Source organism: Moschus berezovskii, chromosome 23, assembly GCF_049115385.1.
Source record: "Moschus berezovskii isolate FMDL1 chromosome 23, NW_MosBer_1.0, whole genome shotgun sequence".
Classification (NCBI taxonomy): Eukaryota; Metazoa; Chordata; class Mammalia; order Artiodactyla; family Moschidae; genus Moschus; species Moschus berezovskii.
Genome location: NC_142482.1, coordinates 19,201,051 through 19,222,423, shown reverse-complemented (window position 1 = coordinate 19,222,423; position 21,373 = coordinate 19,201,051). Strand labels below are relative to the sequence as shown.

General features: G+C 52.9%; 3 protein-coding genes across 5 annotated transcripts; 2 read left to right on the top strand and 1 right to left on the bottom strand.

Moving 5' to 3' along the window:
• Positions 1–864: 864 nt before the first annotated feature.
• On the bottom strand, positions 865–7,602 carry PSMB9 (proteasome 20S subunit beta 9). 2 transcript variants are annotated; one of them, XM_055406533.2, is made up of 6 exons: positions 7,463–7,602; positions 5,307–5,374; positions 3,087–3,218; positions 2,299–2,428; positions 1,913–2,054; positions 865–1,048 (listed from the first exon to the last, which is right to left on the bottom strand). In XM_055406533.2, the coding sequence occupies exons 2-6, from the start codon at positions 5,363–5,365 to the stop codon at positions 921–923; spliced, it is 591 nt and encodes a 196-aa protein (XP_055262508.2). In that variant the 5' UTR covers positions 5,366–5,374; positions 7,463–7,602; the 3' UTR covers positions 865–920. The 2 variants fall into 2 exon arrangements, with proteins under 2 accessions (XP_055262508.2, XP_055262507.2); XM_055406532.2 differs by lacking the exon at positions 7,463–7,602 and adding an exon at positions 7,258–7,436.
• Positions 7,603–7,743: 141 nt separating this feature from the next.
• Positions 7,744–16,516, top strand: TAP1 (transporter 1, ATP binding cassette subfamily B member). The gene is made up of 11 exons (XM_055406528.2): positions 7,744–8,474; positions 8,919–9,033; positions 9,172–9,302; positions 10,254–10,459; positions 11,662–11,859; positions 12,663–12,791; positions 12,954–13,142; positions 13,979–14,152; positions 14,385–14,547; positions 14,812–14,948; positions 15,917–16,516. Exons 1-11 carry the CDS (start codon positions 7,898–7,900, stop codon positions 16,127–16,129), a joined length of 2,232 nt encoding a protein of 743 aa, XP_055262503.2. The 5' UTR covers positions 7,744–7,897; the 3' UTR covers positions 16,130–16,516.
• A 556-nt stretch (positions 16,517–17,072) lies between these two features.
• On the top strand, positions 17,073–21,069 carry PSMB8 (proteasome 20S subunit beta 8). 2 transcript variants are annotated; one of them, XM_055406531.2, is made up of 7 exons: positions 17,073–17,200; positions 17,543–17,879; positions 18,630–18,777; positions 18,931–19,042; positions 19,819–19,948; positions 20,312–20,516; positions 20,747–21,069. In XM_055406531.2, exons 2-7 carry the CDS (start codon positions 17,733–17,735, stop codon positions 20,833–20,835), a joined length of 831 nt encoding a protein of 276 aa, XP_055262506.1. In that variant the 5' UTR covers positions 17,073–17,200; positions 17,543–17,732; the 3' UTR covers positions 20,836–21,069. The 2 variants fall into 2 exon arrangements, with proteins under 2 accessions (XP_055262506.1, XP_088687558.1); XM_088831432.1 differs by lacking the exon at positions 17,543–17,879 and having other exon boundaries at positions 17,084–17,200.
• Positions 21,070–21,373: the final 304 nt, after the last annotated feature.

Below are 21,373 nucleotides of genomic sequence, written 5' to 3'. Positions count from 1 at the left end.
GGAGTGGGTTGCCGTTTCCTTCTCCAGGGGATCTTCCCGACCCAGGGATCGAACCCAGGTTCTCCCACATTGCAGACAGACGCTTTAACCTCTGAGCCACCAGGGAAGCCTGTTAAATGTTGGTCTGGGCTAATTATTGCAGATTTCAGGGAGGAGATGGTATATAAGTCTTGAGGGAACAGGTTTCATGTCAGTGGTAGAGGAAGGGCATTTGTAAACAAAATCCCACATTTCCACTTTTGAATTGCCATGACTTCCTCATAGTAACCTTCCATCTATTCTTACACAGAAGTGTCAATAGTTGTAGTCCATACCTAAAGATTTTTGGTTTGGGTTCTAAGAGATAAAAAGTTTACAGGCATGTAGCCAATGCTCAGTTCAATAAATTTCGCTTTTTTGGGTTATTGTTACTATTCTTTGAAATTCACAAGTCCCCCTTCCCCAAATATTTAAGTATTTATCATGTTTTGGCCTCTAATGTGAATGAACGTGTTATGAGAGGAATCCTTTCCCACGTGATCTGGCTGGCATCTAAAGTGTAAAGTGAAGTTGCTCAGTTGTGTCCAACTCTTCACGACCCCATGGACTGCAGCCTACCAGGCTTCTCCGTCCATGGGATTTTCAAGGCAAGAATACTGGAGTGGGTTGCCATTGTGATCCTAGCTAATTCTCAGGCGTGTAGCTGTCTTAGCTACCTGAGATCTGTCATGGACACCTGATTCTCATCTGCTCCCCCACGCCCTCCTCTGGGAAAGATGTTTTAGAGGTGGGGACAAAAGAATACAAAAGATACACTAACATTTGGGTGGGCAGAAGCCCCCTTCCCAAGCTTCACCTCTCTGAGTGCACACGGACCATACCAGCTTCCGGTTCCAGAAAGTTTATTACAAAATAAAGAAGGAGAGTCTGAGGAAGGAGATTCACTCGTCATAGAATTTCGGCAGCTCGTCGCCCAGGATGACGCGGTGATCCACCCCAGCACCTGTGATGGTGACCAGGTAGATGACGCCCCCGCTGGAGCCGTCCCGCTTCATGGCCAGGGCGATCGCTGTGGAGGGTGCCGGGTGGAGAGAGGAGGTGAGAGCAGCTTAGCTGCAGAAGTCGCGTCCCGTGGGCCCTCCCTGGTGGTCTGGTGGCTAAGTAAGTCCCTGTGCTTCCAGGCAGGACGCCTGCGATCCACTCCTGGGAAAGCAACTAGCTCCCGCATGCTGCAACTGAGGCCCCGTGCAGCCAGATAAATAACTATTCGTTAAGAAATGGTTTCCCTTCCCTTCTGCCCATACGCCTACACATGTAGACTTCAGAACACATCTCCTAGAGATGCGTATTTAGTGGTGGTCAACCAACTTAAAAAAATACAAAGGTCCTCACGCAATGTCCATGGTCTCAATACTCCCACCAGGACTGATTTTGTAACAAGTAGATAAGCAAGCAGCTCCCAAATCCTTGAATGTGTAACAGTCGGCTCGCGTGGGCTGGCCCAAGCGCACACCTGGTTTCCTGTGGTCACCCTAGGTCTTTCTTTGGTGTGCACAGAGCAGTCTTGGCTTATGCCTTTTGTCCTGAAGTGTGTTAGTTCCTCAGTCGTGTCTGACTCTTTGAAACCCCATGGGCTGTAGCCTGCCAGGCTCCTCTGCCCATGGAATTCTCCAGGCAAGAGTACTGGAGTGGGTAGCCGTTCCCTTCTCCAGGGGATCTTTCCAATCTAGGGATCAAACTCAAGACAGGTGGACTCTTGACCGTCTGAGCTTTGTCCTGAAAGCGCATCTAGTTTAGCCTTTGCCCCTTCACTCTTAAAGGAGTCCCATTTGGACATCTCATTAGATGGGCATCCATGTCTTTCTCCTCCTCACACTCGACGTCCTTACCACGTGTAACCCCTGCCCCGGGTGCCCTCCCACCCGCGTATTACCGTTCGTGGTGAAGCGTCTGCACTCCTCCGGGGACATGCCTGGTTTATACGCCGCATCCACGTAACCGTAGATGTAGGTGCTGCCGGAGCCACCGATGGCGAAGGGCTGTCGAATCAGCATCCCGCTCATGGTCCCGTACACCTGGGGAGGCACCCTCCGCTCAGACTCCGGGAGCCTGCATCCTCTGCTCAGCCCTGAGACAGGCAGGTGGTCTCCACACCCTGCAGTGAAGCCCCAGCACCTCATACCCTTCTCCTTTGAGACCATCCTACGCTGTTAGGGGCAGTGTCTTTGGAACTCAAGGCTGGAATGCCATATGGCCACCGTCTCCCTCTCTGGGGGAGATGGGAACTCCGAGGAAGGGGGGACGCTGGGAGAGACTCACTTGGCCCCCTTCGCGTTGGTCCCAGCCAGCTACCATGAGGTGTGCGGACAGGTCCTCTCGATATTTATAGGTGATGTTGCTCACCACATTTGCAGCAGCCAGAACAAGTGGGGGCTCCTCCAGCTCCATCCTGAAGGGAGGGTGAGGAATAGGTGGCAATACGCTTTCCTGGAGGTCCACCCTCCTAGACCATCATCCTCATCTCTGCCAGGTGACCCCTGAAAATTAGCTGCAAGGATTCAGACTCCAGCTCTCCTCCCACTGGTGCAGGGGAACCAGAGTCTCACATTACCCACTAGGAAGGTTTCAGTTGTTAATTGTTCTCCCTCCTTTACTCTGGCCCCCGGTCTCCAGTCTCAGTGACAAAAGTCTCCTGGCTGCGGAGCCCTGCACATAAGGGTTTAGCAGATAAGCATCACTTCTGCCCTGTGACCTTGGTTCCCACCGGTCACCACTTGATACCATGGTGGGCACGTCCTAATCTTCTTCCTCACTATTTATATTAGGAGAGTGATTTGCAGTGTTCAAATCACTTTTACTCATATTTTTTGGTTTTGGAAATAACTATCTGGTGAGGTAGGGGAGGTACTATTAGTTATCTCTGCTTTGCAGATGCAGAAACCAGCTTTGAGAGATTCAAGTGCCAATTCAAAGAGAAATGAAAGCTGAAGGCAAAGCAAGAATTTTTCATTTTCCATGGTAGCGCCCCTGGAATAGGACACGGTGTTGGCGTTCACTGAGTGGGGGAACTCTAGGCGGCCTGGACTGGGGACCCCACCGTTTCATACCCGTGGAGCTCCAGCTGGTAGGCGGCCATGTCCGCTATGGCCTGAGCGTCAGCAGCAGAGCCGGAGAGAGCACAGTAAATGCGCTGGTGCAGGGGCGAGAGCTTGTCAAACACTCGGTTCACCACTGCCTGGCTGTCAGCAAGGAGCGCAAAGTCATCAGCGTCAGAGTTGCCAATTAAAAAAAAAATTAAGTATAGTTGATTTGCAGTGTTCTGTTAATTTCTACTGTACAGCAAAGTGATCCAGTTATACATATAGACTCTTTTTTTTAAATGTATTCTTTTCCATTGTGCTTTATCACAGGATTTTGAGTAAGTTCCCTGTGCTATATGGTAGGATCTTGTATTTCCATTCTGTGTATAACTGCGTCTGCTGATCCCAGACTCCCAATCCTTCTCCCCGCCCCCACCTCGGAAAGCACAGGGCTGTTCTCTAGTCTGTGAGTCTGTTTCCGTTTCGCAGCTACCTTCATTTGTCCTGTTTTAGATTCCACGTATACGTGATATCATATGGTACCTTTCTATTTCTGACTGTGCCTAATTTGATCATCTCCAGGTCCATCCACATTGCTGCAAATGGCATTATTTCATTCTTTTTTAGGACTGAGTAATAGTCCATTGTGATATATATATGTACACACACATAATATATATCACATCTTTAAAAACTTTTTAGTGGAGTATAGTGGATTTACACTGTTGTGTTACTTTGAGTTGTATGGCAAGGTGAATTATATACAGTTATCCACCCCTTTTTAAAAATTTAGTATAAAGACAGTCCTCAGAATGAGAGAAAATATTTGCAAATGAAGCAACCAACAAGGGATTAATCTCCAAAATATACAAACAGCTCATTCGGCTGAATATCAAAAAACAAATAATGCAATCAAAAAATGGGTGCAAGATCTAAACAGACATTTCTCCAAAGAAGACATACAGATGGCCAAAAAGCACATGAGGAGACGCTCAGCCACTAGTTATTAGGGAAATGCTGTATCCATTCTGTATGTAACAGTTTGCACCTGCTGCTCCCAGACTCCCTGTCCTCCTCCTGTCCCCCACCTTTGCAAGCACAGGTCTGTTCTCTACGTCTGTGAGTCTGTTTCTGTTTTTGTTTGTAAAAATAAAACCTACAATGAAGTATCACCTCACACTGGTCAGAACGGTCATCATAAAAAAAATACAAACAATAAATGCTGGTGCGGGTATGGAGAAAAGGGAACTCCGTTACACTGTTGATAGGAATGTAACTTGGTATTGTCACCATGGAGAACAGTATGGAGGTTCCTTAAAAACCTAAACATAGAACTACCACATCACCCAGAAACCCCACTCCTGGGCATATATCTGGAGAAAACTATAATTCAAAAAGATAGATGCTCCCCAGTCTTCACTGCAGCACTGTTTACAATAGCCAGGACACGGAAGCAACCTAGATGCCCATCAGCAGAGGACTAGATACAGAACATGTGTGCTGCTATGAACACAAGGGTGCAGGCATCTTTCTGAATTACACTTTTGCCTGGATATATGCCCAGGAGTGGGATTGCAGGATCATACAGCGAGTTCTGATGTTCTTTTGACAATAGAATGGCTTCAGAGTACATAAAATTTAATGCTTGGATTAAAGCAGGAAGGAAAAAATTGTCTCAGACAAATGAAACACTGCAAGTAATGATCAAAATCAGAGTTAGATTTAATAATAAAACAAAAATACTACATTACATTAAGAATAATCTTCCCCTCACTAATTTTTCTTTGTTATTAACCACCTTGAGGAAGTTACGTGTTCTATGGCACATTAAGTAATGTTGCTCTAATCCTGTATACTTTTCTTTTATGTGGGGAAACTGGCCAAAAGGGAGAACGACAAACTGAGTTCACACAGTGGATCAGAAACCAGGGTATCTGCTCGGCAGGACCATCTTTTTGTCTCTAAACACAGATGGAAGGAAGGCATCGAAATCCCTATTTCCTAAACTCTTTTCAGACCCAATTCGATGACCCCCTGGGACAGGCCTCGTTAGCATTCAGGCCCCAGATTCTTCTCCATGAGTTCAGAGACCCAAACCCTCACCCAATATCTTATTATAGTGGCCTTTCTGAAAGGTTCACTCAGTTTCTCCAGAGCTTCAGTTTGCCAGTCTCTATGAATGATTACAAATGTGCATTGGGCGCCATGGGCTCCCTTCCAAAAGTACCCAGGGTCACTGGTACTCACCCTGCAGACACCCGAGAATCCGACCCCACCACGACGCCCCCATCAAACTCTACTGCCATGATGGTTGTCTGCGGAGACACAGAGGAGAGAACGTCAGCGCAGGAAGAGCCTTGACCCCTTCGTGTTAGACAAGGAAACATTCTCAGAGAGGGGAGGCGGCTGGCTCAAGGTTATCTGGTAATTTAGGCCAGAGTGACTCCCAGGATGGGATTTTTTTTCTTTCCATTTTGTCTATTGTCTTTCCCGGCTGCAAGGGAATGTCAGAGTCTGGCCGGTGGTATCACGTAGAAAGAATGGCATCCCTAAAATTCTTTCCGCTTGTGAAGGGAGAGGAGGGATGAAGCTCCCAGGGGCATGAGTGCTCCCTCTGAGGGAAGGGCTCAGGGGGCACTTCCAGGCCCTGATGATGCAGCCCCACAAATGAATGACCTCTGCGTGCGCTTGTTGTGTGCACAGATGTGCTGCAGATCTTGCCACACAGCAAGTGACCGTGACCTTGGGAAACAAGCCCAAGCCTTTTTATTAGCCCAGAATCGTCCACCCCACTCTCCCCTTAATCAGTTTACTGAACAAGGGAACACATCTCAGAGGTCAGTGGTTACCATGGCCACGTGTCAAGGAAGGAGGAAAATATCAAGAAACACATGGGGCAGTTTAAAATAAAGGTCTCATTTAAGGATTTCTGATCAAGAGGTAAACAGCAAGGGGACTTCCCTGGTGGTCCAGTGGTTAAGACTGCACTTCCTTTGCAGGGGGCATGGGTTTGATCCCTGGTCAAGGAACCAAGATCCTATATGCCATGTGGCGTGGCTAAAAAATAAATTTTTTTCTTTAAAAGAGTAAATAGCCAGGGGAAGAGATCTGTAGCAAGAGAGGATTTGATTGGGGAATTTTAGCTGACTTTTCCAGGTCAAGAAAAGAATTAAGGAAGAGTGAAGGAGAATAAAGCCACGTTTAAAAAAACAAAACTTTAAAGATCCTACAAAGGAAGAAACTGCATCATACAGAAAGCAAGTGACTTGCCCAAGGTCACACATGACTAAAACCCCCATCCAGCTCCCAGGGTTTGTTCTAACTTTACTGCTTACTTTCCACTGTTCAACTGGTGGTGAGGGGAAGAGCTTCTAATTTACGAATGGTTTCACTGCTATATTCCTCAGGGCTTCTGAGCTGCTCTGGCCTCTGGGGATATTGGCCGGAGTGCTCATTTTGACACACTGATTCATCGTGAAGAGCCGACCAGAGATTAGGGGTAACCCTACCCGAGAGGTTACTCCGTTATAACAAGGCTGCCGGAAGCTGAGAGTGGTGGCGGTCACTTAAGAGCAGAAGGGCTGCCACCAGACCCCCGGGGGGCCCAGCCTGGGCAAAAGTCCTCCAGCAGGTTGTGGAGGTGGGTGAGGAAGACACGGGGAGGGGAGCGCGGTGCACCGGGGCCAAGTAGCTGCCTTCCTGAACCAGGCTGGGCACTGGCAGCGCCGCTCACAGGGAACCCCCGTGAGCAATGCCGGGGCCGTAAGTTCCCCGGCGCGAGTCCATCAAAGGTCTGTGGGCGCGTTCCCTCCCGGTCAGCGCCCACAAGCTCCCAAGTGCTGTCCTGTTCACTCGGGGCACCGTGTCCTCTCTGCGCATCTTCCCCAGCTCTCCCCCTTCATTGAAGCAGCCCCTGTCTCCAGTCCAGAGTGAAAGCGAAAGCGCTCTAGAGCAGCTTCCCCTCAACGCTTCCAGCTCGGAGCCCAAGCACCCCTTCCCCGCCGGACCCCCGCGCCCAGCCCCTTGGCGGACCCCCGAGCACCCCGCTTCTGTACAGAGATGCCCGTATTCCTTTTGGGATGCGCGCCCGGCTGCTGCAAGCGGTCTCCTCCCTCTTGCGAGTCTCCGAGTTCACCCTGTGGCGCTTCCAGGGTCCGCCCGTCCCTCCGTCCCTCCGCTGATGCTCCAGACTCATTACCCCGGTATGGACTTCTCCTGCCCAGGGCAAGTCCCCGGTGGGGGCTTCTGTCCGCAGCATCCCGGCTCCGCGAGGCTCGCCGCTCCGGGCTCTGGTTTCCGACCTGGGACCGCGCGCCGCGCGCTGCCCGAGGCTCCGCCCCCGCGCCGCGCCCGCCAGGGGGCGCCCGAGTCCGCGCCGCCGCGCGGGGCGGCCCGGCGCTAACCTGTGCGGGGCGGGTCTACCCGGAGACAGATGACGCAGGAGACCGGGGCCAGCGGATCTGCCCGGAGACGGATGACGCAGGAGCCCCGCCTGCAGACCCGGGGCCAGAAAGTCCCGGGCGGCGCGGCCCCTGCGGGAGGCGGCGGCAGGCGAGGCGGGGATGGAGGCGGCCAGCCTCGGATCTGAGGTCCGCGCGCTCCTCCCGGGTGCTCTGGGCCGGCCGCCTCCGCAGGGGCGGGGCCTGGGAAGCCGGGCCGCTTTCGTTTTCTCTTTCCCCTAAACCGCCCGCTTCTGGGCAGCGCCGCGGGCTCGGCCGGCTCCCGGGACTTTCCGAGGCCCCGCCCGGCCCCTCCCCGCGGCGCGCCCGGCTCCGGCCCGGGGCTCGGACTCCGACAGCACCCGGTCGCGGACAGCGAGAGCGGGGCCGCGCGCGCCCATGGCCTGCCCGGGGTCCCCAGCTCCCCGCGCCGCCGTCGCGTGGCTGGGGACGGCGCTGCTGCTGCTCGCCGACTGGACGCTGCTCCGGCCGGCGCTGCCCCGAGTGGCCTCGCGGCTGGTGTCCCCTGCGCTGCCGCTGCTCCGGGTCTGGGTGGCCGGCCTGAGCCGCTGGGCGCTGCTGTGGCTCGGGGCCCGCGGCGTCGTCGGGGCCGCGCTGGGCTTCCGGAGGGAAAGCACGCGAGTCCTCGGGTGGCTGGCTGTTTTGGAGCCGCTGGCGGCGGCGCTGGGCTTGGCCCTGCCCGGACTCGCCTTGTTCCGAGAGCTGGTCTCCTGGCTAGCCCCCGGGGACGCGGACAGCGCCGGGCCCCTGCACTGGGGAAGTCGCCTGGACGCCTTCGCTCTAAGCTACTGGGCGGCACTGCCCGCGGCCACCCTGTGGTATAAGATCAGGAGCCTCTGGGTGCAAGGAGCTCGCGGGGCTTTTGGCCTGGCGATGAGCCGGCTTCTAGTCTTCCTGGGTCCGGAGAAAAGCCGTGTGAAGCTCATTCTGGCCCTGGTGTTCCTCTCCTGTTTCGGTAAGGTCGGGGGGTGGTCGGGTGCAACGGGAAGGGGGACAGGACTGGGTAGGAATCAGTCGAGGGGCATGGTCAGTGAGATCGATTGGTGTGGGTTCTCGGAAGTGTGGGTGAAGGGAAGGGGACCCAGCTCAGGTCTTGATCACCCCAGTGGAGCGGGAAGGTCCTGACTCTGTAATTGTCAGGGGTCCTGGACTCCAGGGCTGCCCTGCGTGTTGTTGCTTCACTGGCCACCGTGGACAAGGGCTATTCCGGGGCAGCCTATCCTATGACCCCTCGGCTTCCTCATTAAACCTCTAAGGTTCTGGTGGGGCCCGGTGAAGGTGGAGATGGTATCTTTCTGCCACTGCCCTGCAGGAATGAATGAGTAAAGCTGAAAGGCTGGTGGGCCAGGGTCTGGTGAGAGCTGACCTGCTTAGACTTGCTATTTCTTCCCCTCTCCAGGGGAGATGGCCATTCCGTTCTTCACGGGCCGGCTCACCGATTGGATTGTACAGGATGAGACAGGTGCTGCCTTCACTCGGAATGTAACTCTCATGTCGGTCCTCACCATAGCCAGGTCTGGGCACTGAAGTTGGAAGGCTGGGGGACAGTGGATTTGGAAAAAGTGGGAGTTGGAAGTTGGGGCTGCCATCCAGCGTGAACTTCTGGAAGACCTCCTGACCGCGCCGGGGCCTCTTCTCTTGTCTCGCTGTAGCGCGGTGCTGGAGTTCACAGCTGATGGAATCTACAACAGCACCACGGGCCACATGCACAGCCGCCTGCAGGGAGAGGTGTTTCAGGCTGTCCTGCGCCAGGAGACAGAGTTTTTTCAAAAGAACCAAACAGGTTTCTCATGAAACTCTTCACTTACTTATAATACTTATAAAGTATTAAATTATTAGTTTCTCAGTCATGTCCAACTCTTTGGGACCTCATGGACTGTGGCCTGCCACCTCTCTGTCCATGGAATTCTCTAGGCAAGAATACTGGAGTGGGTGGCCGTTCCCTTCTCCAGGGGATCTTCCTGACCCAGAGATGAAACCCAGGTCTCCTGCATCGCAGGGGGATTCTTTACCATCCGAGCCACCAGGGAAGCCCATACCTCCTCTTTTACTTATAACCTTGATTTCTGTCTCTCACACATAAACATTGTCATGTCTTATTCTCAACATGCCTCAAGAGCAAAACATACTCCTTTTATTTAAGAAAAGCCTAGTGTTTCCATCCAAGCCTCACAGACTTATCCCTCTGTGTGTGTTTAGATAGAAATGACTGGAATTTAAAACCTTGAAATTTTGAGATCACAGAGTCCAACCACCTTTCTTTGCAGAGAAGGGAGCTGAGGCCCATCCCCAAATGCTGACACTTGCATAGATGTGTAAGGATAGAGATGAACTCGGAGACAGAACCCCTCTCTTAATTGCCAATCCAGTGCTTGCTACAGTTTCCTGGACTGCTGTCTAACAGCAACTTTGTTTCTCTCCAGCTATGTTAGATGATCTGCTTAAGTTTTTCCTCTCCCTGTACCTGAGATATAAAAGTTCTTAGAGAACAGAAATCTGTCAGAGAAAAGGAAATTCACAAGGGCATCTTTTGTTTTAAACTGGAAGGTCTTCAGCCAGTCTTTTCCTCTGGAACACTTTCTCCCTGTGTTGAGGTTCGAAGTCTCCCTAACCGCTGACCTTGTCTTCTCAGCCTGCTTAGGACCCTTCCCCTGGCACCCTGGCTCACCTGTGCCCCCCCCCCCCGTCACTCTGAGATTCTCCACAGCACCCGCTTCTCCCCGACCCTTGACAGGTGAGATCGCCTCTCGGGTGACAGACGACGTGTCCACCACGAGTGAGTCTCTGCATTCGGACCTCAGCCTGTCTCTGTGGTACTTCATCCGGGGGCTGTGTCTCCTGGGGCTCATGCTCTGGGCGTCCCCGGCCCTCACCGTGATCACCCTGGCCGCCCTGCCCCTGCTTTTCCTGCTGCCTGAGAAGCTGGGGCAGTGGAACAAGGTGTGTCTGGGCAGTTGCCTCAACCTTCGCTGACTCCTGTCGCGTAGACTTGGTGGGCTCGCTTCCTGTCGGGTTCCTTTCCTGGCGTCTTCACTGATTCTTCATCTCTGTGGCTCTGTTTGTCCCCATTCTCGGGTTGCTCAGGGTCAGTTTTCACGTCCTCCGTGTCTTCTAACGTCTGCCCACAGCCCGTCTTTAAGAATACGATCAATGAGGTTAGGATTGACATATAGACACTACTATATAGATATTAATAAAATAATCGGTAACGACTGACTAGATAGCACAGGGAACTCTACTCAGTACTCTGTAGTGATGTATAGGGAAAGAATCTGAAAACGAATAGATAACTGGGTTGCCATTTCCTTCTCCAGGGGATCATCCAAGCCCAGGGATGGAACCCAGATCTCTTGCATTGGCAGGCAGATTCTTTATCACTAAGCCACATGGGAAGTCATATATACATATATATACATATATATATATATGTGTGTGTGTGTATATATATATGTGTATATATATATCACTTTGCTGTACTACTGAAGCGAATACAATATTGTAAATCAACTATGTTGCTGTTTAGTTGCTAGAAAGAAAGAAAGTGAAGTCACTTAGTCATGTCCAACTCTTTGTGACCCCATGGACTATAGCCTACCAGGCTCCTCCATCCACAGGATTTTCCAGGCAAGAGTACTGGAGTGGTTTGCCATTGCCTTCTCCATGTTTAATTGCTAAGTCATGTCCAACTCTTTGCAACCCCCGCCCTGGACTGTAGCCCACCAGGCTCCTCTGTCCATGAGGTTTCCCAGGCAAAATACTGGAGTGGGTTGCCATTTCCTTCTCCAAAGGATTTTCCCGACCCAGGGATCAAACCCATATCTCTTGAATTGGCACGATAGATTCTCTGCCACTGAGCCACAACAGAAGCCCCCAAATAAACTGTACTCTAATATAAAATAAATTAAAAAAATATGACACTGACCTCAGGACTATGACCCCCATGGCCCTTCTGGAGTGTTTCCCTCTTGTCGGTTTCTCTTTGGTATGGGCGGGGGGGGGGGGTTTAATGGTAGGAGCTGTGTCTTTTTCTCTCTTGTCCCTCTGGTGCCTCTTACCTGTGATCTCTGATTGGATAATTCAGGTCCTAGCCTCCCTCGTGGCTTGCCAACCCTGTGTGGTATCTCTGGTTCATATCTCCACAGGTGCTGGCAGAACAGATACAAGAATCTCTGGCAAAGTCCAGCCAGGTGGCCATCGAGGTGCTGTCAGCCATGCCTACAGTTCGGAGCTTTGCCAACGAAGAGGGTGAGGCCCAGAAGTTCAGGAAAAAGCTGCATGAGATGATGGTGCTCAGCCGGAAGGAGGCCCTGGCCTACGCTGTCGACCTCTGGACCACCACGGTGAGCGCCTGGGCATGAGTGCCTGTCCCCTGGTCCCCGGGTTGTTTCTTCACCATTCCCTTTCCCCTGACCCTGCTCCGTGCTCTCCCATCACTGGGCAGAGGTGGGTTCAGTGTCTATATCCTAGCAACCAGAGGCTGGGTGACCCCCTCCCTCTTTCTAGGCGTGCTGCATGGCTTCTTTTCCCCGTGGTGCACAGAATCTCCATGACCCCCTTTGTAGGAGAGCACCATGTCTTCCAGTCCCAGGACTTCTTGCCTCATGGGCAGCATGGGGAATGGCAGGTAGCTTTTGTCGGGCAGCTTCATGCTGGGACTATGCAGATGTACTTGTGAGAGACAAGGGACTAGCAGAAGCCAAGGAGGAGGGGCATCTTGTGATGTAAGTGACAGAGAATTAGACCAACGATCAGAAGTACCTGCCTTGATGCTACCAGTTATTAGTGCTGTAGCCATGGGCTGTCAATAGCAACTTACTTTCTCTGAGACTTATTTTCTTATTTTAAAAGATGAGAGTGATATAACCTTGTTTATAAGATTCTTGATACGAACATTAGATGACATTACTTGTGAAGAGCAGCGTGCTCCCCAAACAAGGCATTCCTGGTGACGGTGATGATGGCAGTTGACGTGCGTCCTGCGCACCTGAGTGATCACACCACGGGATGCTGTGATTCATTATTTAATCCCCGTTGAGCCCCATGTGTTACTTGGCGCAAAGGGACTTTACCTCTCCTCCATATTACCCGTTCTGGTTCTTGACTTTCCTGCTTCAGTCCCTTTTTCTCTGTGGTCTCTCCACAGCTCTCAGGGATGCTGCTGAAGGTGGGAATCCTGTATTTTGGTGGGAAGCTGGTGACAAGTGGGTCTGTCAGCAGTGGGCGCCTGGTCACCTTTATTCTGTACCAGATCCAGTTCACCATAGCTGTTGAGGTGAGGTCTCTCCATGGCCACTCCCCAGGGCTTTTCCTTCCTGTGTGCCACCACCATCCAAGTCACTTCCCTTCCCTCCTTCGCTGTTCTCACATCCCGTAACCCTGGCAACAGACTGGGTCCCTCCTGCGTCCCACCTCACTGTTCATGCCTCCCCTTCAGGTGCTGCTGTCCAGCTACCCCAGGGTACAGAAGGCTGTGGGCTCTTCAGAGAAAATATTTGAATACCTGGACCGGGTCCCTAAATGCCCGAAGAGTGGATCATTGGCTTCCTTAACGTTGCGTGGCCTCGTCCAGTTCCAGGGGGTCTCATTTGCCTACCCAAACCGTCTGGATGCCCCTGTGCTGCAGGTACAACCTACAGATCCCTCCGTTCCTCCAGCCTCCCTCTCAACTCGGTCATCCTAAATGGTCTTTCTGCCTTCAGCCTGCTTAGCACCAGCTATAGATAGACCCTCCCTCACTCTTTAGAGGCAAAGATGAGCAGCATTTGTCCCCCAAAACTGGTCCAGGATTTCCCTGGGTGGTCCGCTGGTTAAGAATCCGTCTGCCAATGCTGGGGGCATGGGTTCGACCCCTGGTCCGGGAGGATCCCACACACCATGGGGCAACTAAGACTGTGTAGCCGAGAGCCTGTGCTCTGTAACAAGAAAAGCCACCACAATGAGAAGTCCACGCACCACAGAGTAGCCCCTGCTTGTTGCGACTAGAGAAAGTCCACACGGAGCAGTAAAGACACAGCACAGCCAAAATACATACATAAATAAACAAAAAGCTTCCCCAAACTCAAGAACAGTCCCAATTTCCAAGGGGAATGGGAGTGGACGCTCTTAGAGAGAAGGTTCTCGTGTAAGGCATCAATCACCAAAGCAGAGGCTGTGTCTCCAGTCTCCCATATTTCCGTTTTCCTTCCAACCGTGCTTTTGAATATGATTTTTTCTTTTTTCCCCACAGTGTCTGAGATCCGGTGGGTGGCTCTTGGTGCTTAAGTTCTGCCTTTGTCTTTGTTTCCTGTTTCATCTTTATTCCTCGGGGAGGGTCTGTGTGTGCGGGAGGGGAGGAGTTGCCATATTTCTCCTGCTTTTCTCCTCTTCTCTGGGGGAAGACGTCAACGAGACAACAGAATGAGTGGTCTTAAGGGTGGGGGCCTCTGGCTGTCTCTTACTGTGTAGTTCTCCGGCTTCCAGGGGCTGAGCTTCACCCTTCGTCCTGGTGAGGTGACGGCGCTGGTGGGGCCCAACGGGTCTGGGAAGAGCACGGTGGCCGCGCTACTGCAGAACCTGTACCAGCCCACCGAGGGCTGGGTGCTGCTGGACGGGGAGCCCCTTCCCGAGTACGAGCACTGCTACCTGCACAGTCAGGTGAGCAAGAAGCTGGCATGGGGGAGGGCAGGGAGCCTCGAGTCAGGACAGCCTTCTCCGCGGGCACTCTGAGCGGAAGTTAGGAGACCCTGGGTGGAGCTGGGCGTGTGGTCAGCAGAGAGGCCGTGTCACTTTGTGACAGGCTCTCAGTGGAGATGCTCAGCCTTCAGTCTCTAGATGACCACACTCCTGTGTTCCTCGTTCTATGACTCTGCATTGTATTTTGTTCTAGGTGGCTGCTGTGGGACAAGAGCCTCTGCTGTTTGGAAGAAGTTTTAAAGAAAATATTGCCTATGGCCTGGTCCAGGAGCCAACCATGGAGGAAATCACAGCTGCTGCGGTGGAGTCCGGAGCCCACGGTTTTATCTCTGAGCTCCCTGAAGGCTACGATACAGGTGCTTGCCCCCATCACCCCCCAGACATCTTTACCTTCGCTGAAACCCCAGTAGTCTTGCCTTCATTCCTTAGCTCCTCCCACCCCACTGCCATCAGTCTGAAGTTAAGATCCTGTTCTCGTGTCTCTTTCAGCCTCATGTCCTCAGAACTCCTTTACCTTCCCAGAACCTTTCTTACCCTGCTGCATCCATCAGTCCTTATTGTGTGTGCGTGTGTGTGCACGTGTGCTTACCCAGCCTGCGCCTTGGCCCTTGTCTCTGCAGAGGTGGGTGAGGCTGGGAGCCAGCTGTCAGGGGGTCAGCGACAGGCAGTGGCCTTGGCTCGAGCCCTGATCCGGAAACCACGCGTACTCATTCTGGATGATGCTACCAGCGCCCTGGACGCAAACAGCCAATCCCTGGTGAGACAGTCGTCTTCTTATTGCCTATTTCCCACCCAAGCTGCCTTCCTTCACTCGTCCTTTGTCATTATACTAACGTGGAAAATTTCTAAACCAGTCCTTGCAGTTCTCAGTTCCCATGAGCTTCTCTCTAAGGTGGCCTAGAGCCATATGCTCAGTCATATCTGGCTCTTTGCAACACCCTGGACTGTAGCCCATCAGGCTCCTCTGTCAGTGGAATTTCCCAGGCGAGAATACTGGAGTGGGTTGCCATTTCCTCCTCCAGAGGATCTTCCCGACCCAGGGATGGAATCCGAGTCTCCTGTATTGTGGGTGGATTCTTTACCCACTGAGCCATCAGGGAAGCCCAACATGCCTAAAACCGGTTAGAAGAGATGATCTACAATCCTGAATCAGGGAAGCCAAACATGAGCAAAAGGCCGTCCTTGTAATGCTAATGTGAATTGAACTTTTACTGTATGCCAGTATATGCTTCACATGTACTGTCTCACTCACTTATCACGAACCCTTGTGAGCTGGGTGTGGTCACCCTCGTTCAACAGATAAGCGCGTGGCCACTGAGAGAGGTGGAATTGCCTGCTCAGGGCTGTGCAGCTGTCGCGCAGCAGACCCTGGACTCAGTTAAAGTCTGCTTGACCTGAACGCCCACGCTCTTCACTCAGTTTAGTTCCTTAAAAGAATATGAAGATTAGGGTGGACAGACTTTCCAGTGCCCTCCCCTCTTTGTTTGGGTTCCACCCTAGGACTCTTTACTTTTATTCCACTGATGCCACCTCATGTAAACAGGCCTTCACAAGTCATAAGTTTGACAGAGAAGCACTCCAAAGGAGACTCTTCACTCTTCTGGGGGTTATTTGCAGAGGTGGTATTGATTGAGGCAAGGTCTCTCCCAGCTCTGGAAACACAGGTGTCTTCCTGAGCCGGGAGGGGTCCTCAGCTCTGACAGAGTCTGCTACGTCTTTTCTCAGGTGGAGCGGCTGCTCTATGAAAGCCCTGAGCGGGGCTCTCGGTCAGTGCTTTTCATCACCCAGCGCCTCAGTTCGGTGGAGCAGGCTGACCACATCCTCTTTCTGGAAGGAGGCACGATCACTGAGACAGGAACCCACCGGCAGCTCATGACGAATAAAGGAAGCTATTGGGCCATGGTGCAGGCTCCTGGCGGGCCAGGTGCTCCAGAATGAAGCACTCCTCAGACGCGCAGACTCTGTGTCCCTCCGTCACTCCCTTCTCTCTATAGTGGAGAGTTTGAGAACAGACGTCTTACCAGAGCTGCAGCATGGGCAGCTGCTTCTGAAACGTAACCCCCTAGGTGATGCCTGAAAGTGTTACCTGCTCTCCAAGCTCTTCTTGGTGACGCAGATTTCAGGGTTGAAAACAGGATTGCTAACAGGGGTGTAACTGGGTTTAGAACCAGGGTTGCTGTGGCTAGCACCCAGACAATGAAGAGAAATATTTAGAATACACAAGGAAGGTCGGCTTCTTTCCAGTCCGACCCCAGGCAGATGCTGGCCCATGAATACACTGTAGTTTTTTTGATATTTATAATAAAATTGGTGTTTTGTACCGTGGTTTCTCATGTTTTCAATGGCCCAAGTGGCCCGCCCAAGTGCAGCGCACTTTTCCGAAGCCGGGTCTTTCCCTCCTTCGGCATCCTCAGTGATCCCCAGTCCGAAGTGTGGCATCTTCTCCCTTAAGTTTTCTGTTGCCATGGTTGCTCTCTCCACTTCTCCAGCCCTCTGCGCCCGCGCCCCCCCCCCGCCCCCCCAACAAAAGCGAGCCAGAGAGGGATGCAGCGTCCTCCAAGGCGCCAGCAGTAGCAGTGCCTCAGAGCCTGGAGGAGGAGGCTGGAGGGTGAGCACGGCAGAAAGCAGTTCATCCCTCTCGCCAGCGCCGGCCCTTTGCAGCGGGGCTCCCCGCGTGCTGCGGTGGAACCTGCGGGGGTCATCAGCGAAATGGGCGGGGCGCTCTAGTACACCTCCTCCATTCAGAGAGCGCTGTGCCCTTGTGACGTCAACAGTTGCTGGGCAGATGAGGCCGCATCAGGTTGCAAGGCGAGGCGGGGTTTAGAAAAGGCGAGCTTCGGAGTGCTCGGTCCAGCAAGAATTACGCGAGGAGCTGGGGGCGGAAAGTGCAGTTCTTGTGGGTGGCTACAGGTTGGGGAGACCGTTGAACCGGGAGAGGCCCTAGGAGGCACCAGGCGGAGGTCTGGGGCTGCGCCTTCCCCTGGGCGCTCCGTTCCCTTACTCGTGCAGGTATATTCGGCGGGCGGTGGCCCCGGGACCTGTCCTGGGACCCAGGGCCGCCACGCACTCCTAGCCCTCCCCTACTTTTATAAAACGAGGCTCCTAGGCGCCCCCTCCCCCGTTTCCGCTGAAACTGCTCCCAGGTTCTCGCTGAGGTTGAGCCCGTTCGAGGGTGAGGCTGCGTTTTTGATGCTGTGACCCCCACCCCGCCCCGTAACTGCCCCCGGAGGATGCCGCAGGCTGGCCGTGTCTGCCGCTGAAACCTCATCGCCGGGCTGGTGGGGGGTGGCTTTCGAAGCCGCTCTGTCTTTCTTCCTTTCTTCTAACGGCCCGGCACCCTCGTTTCCCCAGTTTCCACGAAGGCGGAGCAGAGAAGCCTCTTCCCAACCTGACACTCCCGGTGCCCGGACTCGCACCGGACGCCTCCTCGTAAAGGGCAGGGGGATGTGGAAAACATTCTGGTTCCCTCCCCTTAAGGCTTTGGGCTTTCGCTTTCACTTCCTCCTCCGCGAGCCGCCAGATCTCTGGGTGCTGGGCGGCCATGGCGCTGCTGGACGTGTGCGGAGCCCCCCGGGGGCAGCGCGGGGACTGGGCGGTGCCCCTCGCGGGAAGCCGGCAGCGCTCGGACCCCGGCCACTACGGCTTCTCCCTGCGAGCTCCGGAACTCGCCCTCCCCCGGGGCCTGCAGGTCAGGGCTCTAACAAAATCCCGTGGGAGGCGGGCGGGAGGGGCTGGGGGTGTGCGCAGAGTCACGGAGGGGCTGCCTGGAGGCTGTTCGGAGGCGGGGAATGCACAGGGGGCATCCTTTAGGAGAGCCTCGTCTGGGGTCCGCGGCCGGAGCTGGGGCAGAGGCCACGTGGGACCGGGGGCTGGCCGCCTGAGGGCTCGGCGGTGCAGATTAGGACAAAGAGTTGGGGGTGGTATCCCCGTTCTCCATCACACGTAGGTCACGAAGTCTTCCTTGTTGGGCGACCCTATGATACAGGGGCTGTAGACTCTCGGGAAACCGGTGACCCTGAGCGGTTGGCCCGGCCCCGGCCATTCACTGTTGTGTGCCTCGGTCAAGTCCCCTAGGACTTGGTCTAGGTTTCCTGGGCCTCTCTTCTGTAAAATGGGGATACGATTCATAAAACGTGTTTCCTTAGGATTAAATGACCTATGAATGGAAAATCACTATAGTTACCCTTAAAATGTTTAGTTATGGTAACTTAAAAATTTTTATTTTCATTTCTGGTTATGCTGGTAAATGGAAAAGGTCTGTGTTGTGACCTCTTTTTCTTCTCCCCAATCATTTCCTTGTAGAACTGGGTTGTTAACTGCTTCATTTATTCGTGGTATGGCTACCTTCACCCTCCCATGCCCTGTAAATTTGCTTTCTTGGAGCATCCAGCTTCGGAAGTTTGCAGTGGTCCTTTCTCTGCCTCCTCTGTCTTATTAGCCCACTGAATTCTTCCGGTCCCTGGGTGGGAATGGAGAAAGTAACGTGCAGATCGAGATGGCTCACGGCACGACCACGCTGGCCTTCAAGTTCCAGCATGGGGTGATTGTGGCCGTGGATTCTCGGGCCTCAGCTGGGAATTACATTGGTGAGTGTGTGGGTTCCGGTTGGTGGAATCTGGGGAGCTGGGCCCTCCTCTCAGCAGGAGTCCAGTATCTGCACCAAAGTGGGACTAGATTTTGACTCAGGACATTCAGGGAAACCTGTGTGCTCATCCCCCCTCTCCCCAAACTCTTTCCAGACACATTAAAGATGAACAAGGTGATTGAGATTAACCCTTACCTGCTTGGCACCATGTCCGGCTGTGCGGCTGACTGCCAGTACTGGGAGCGTCTGCTGGCCAAGGAGTGCAGGTAGGCCAGGCCTCTTACTCTCTTCTAAGCCCGGGTTCTGCATCTTGCAGATCACTGCTCTTCCCCCATTCTCCCTACACTCACAGAGCATCTTAGTCCTATCTCACAAAGCCGCCTTTTGGTGATTAAAAAACCTTCTGTCTAATCTCAAGCCTGTGCTCCTGCCAAGAAGCCAGATTGAAAGTGAAACTGAACGTGTTAGTAGCTCAGTCCTGTCCGACTCTTTGCAACCTCATGAACTGTATAGCCCGCCAGGCTCCTCTGTCCATGGGATTCTCCAGGCAAGAATACTGGAGTGGGTTTGCAGCCCCTTCTCCAGGGGATCTTCCCAACCCAGGGATCAAACCCGAGACTCCTACATTGCGGGCAGATTTTTTTACCATCTGAGCCGAATACCAAATAACCGGAGAAGTCCAGGTTATTTGTCAATTATTTAGCAATGGCCATCAACCCTGGTAGAATATCATTTACTGGGATTTCTCTAGGTGATTTTGATGACTTCCCTGGTTAAGACTGCACACCAACATGGGGAGCATGGGTTTGATCCCTGGTTCAAGAACTAAATCCCACATGATCTACCAAGAGCCCAAAGAATTAAAAAAAAGAAAAGAACTCTATATAAATTCCAGATCTTTGCCCATCCTTAGATCCTACAGAACCATCCCTTTTAGATGCTTATCTCTTCAGCCATTTTCTGCCCATCAAGTAACCTGCCCAGAGGGCTGCCCTTCTGCCCCTTGTAAGTTCTCTCCCTGGACTGTCCTGTCCTCACCCAGGCTGTACTATCTGCGGAATGGGGAGCGTATCTCCGTGTCGGCTGCCTCCAAGCTGCTTTCCAACATGATGTGCCAGTACCGGGGCATGGGCCTCTCCATGGGCAGCATGATCTGTGGCTGGGACAAGAAGGTGAGTCCCCTCCCTGCTCTGTATTCCAATGTGTAGACGAGAGGTAAGTTTCCCCACCTTACACTCCCCTCCTCTCCCCTACAGGATGCAGGGCACAGAGAATGCTTAGTTGCAGAACTGTTATTCAACAGCAATTTCTGGGTCCGGATGTGGACCATTGTTTCATAAGCTTGTCCCTTTGGATCAAATAGATGATTCCAAGTTTGTTTTTCCTCCTCAAATTTCTACGATTGTTTCCAAAGTGCTTTCCTAGTTCCCATGTTCCTGGGCTCATCTGTAGTCTTTGGTCCACTTCTTGTGGCTCACACTTGAATCTGGGTGCTACTAACAACTTCCAACCTGGAACCTTCTTGCTTCCTATAGGGTCCTGGACTCTACTATGTGAATGACCATGGGACTCGTCTGTCAGGAAATATGTTCTCCACCGGTAGTGGGAACTCCCATGCCTATGGGGTCATGGATAGCGGCTATCGGCCTGACCTTAGTATTGAAGAGGCCTATGACCTGGGCCGAAGGGCAATTGTTCATGCCACCCACCGAGACAACTATTCTGGAGGCGTTGTCAATAGTAAGAGATCAAAGTGCCCCTCTCTGTCCCTGGGGTGGGGGGAAGGGAGCTGAGATCCGGAGATGTGGGGGAGGCAGGGTGGAAGAGAGCAGGTTTTCAGAGCCGGAAGAGGGGCACTGAAGTCCCTGTCATAAGGGCTTTGAGAGTGTGTGTGGCTGTTGTCGCCTTTGATGTAATAGGGTGAGCAGGACCTCGCTGAGGGCAGCGTGCCTCCGTGTTCTGTCCTGCAGTGTACCACATGAAGGAGGATGGCTGGGTGAAAGTGGAAAGTACAGACGTCAGTGACCTGATGCACCAGTACCGTAAGGCCAGTCAGTAATGGTGGCGGTGACCTGCGGGCCTCCTCCGGGGGAGCCTGGCTGACTCAGGGACCTGGGCCCGATCACGCTCTGGGAGAACGAGGCCTGACCTGGCCCAGAGACAGAGAACCAGTGGCCGCTGGAAGGCAGCACAAAGTTTATGCCTTTGTGTATTCTCTGTCTCAACGAACATCACCCCCACCCCAACCTCCTGCATGCCCTGCTAAGCACAATAAAGGAAAACGGTTATAAAAGCTGTGTGTTGTGGCTGTGGGCTCAGGGCTGGGGTGGCTAGGAGGAGGGGACAGGAAATAGAGACAGGTTTTTCCTGAGAAGAGAGAAACCCCTGCCTAAGAAATAGGAGAAATATTTCTTAGGAGTATTTCTCCTGGGCTTCCACTGTCATTTCTCCAGGACCTCTGGAAGGCTCAGTGTTGTCTGTGGACTCCCATGTGCAGTTTAACCTAGGTTAGGGTCCTTTCTATGGGCTCACAACTGGGAGGCTCCTGTGTGGTCTCTTGTTAATGGTTTGGATATGTTGGAGTAGGGCACTTGAAA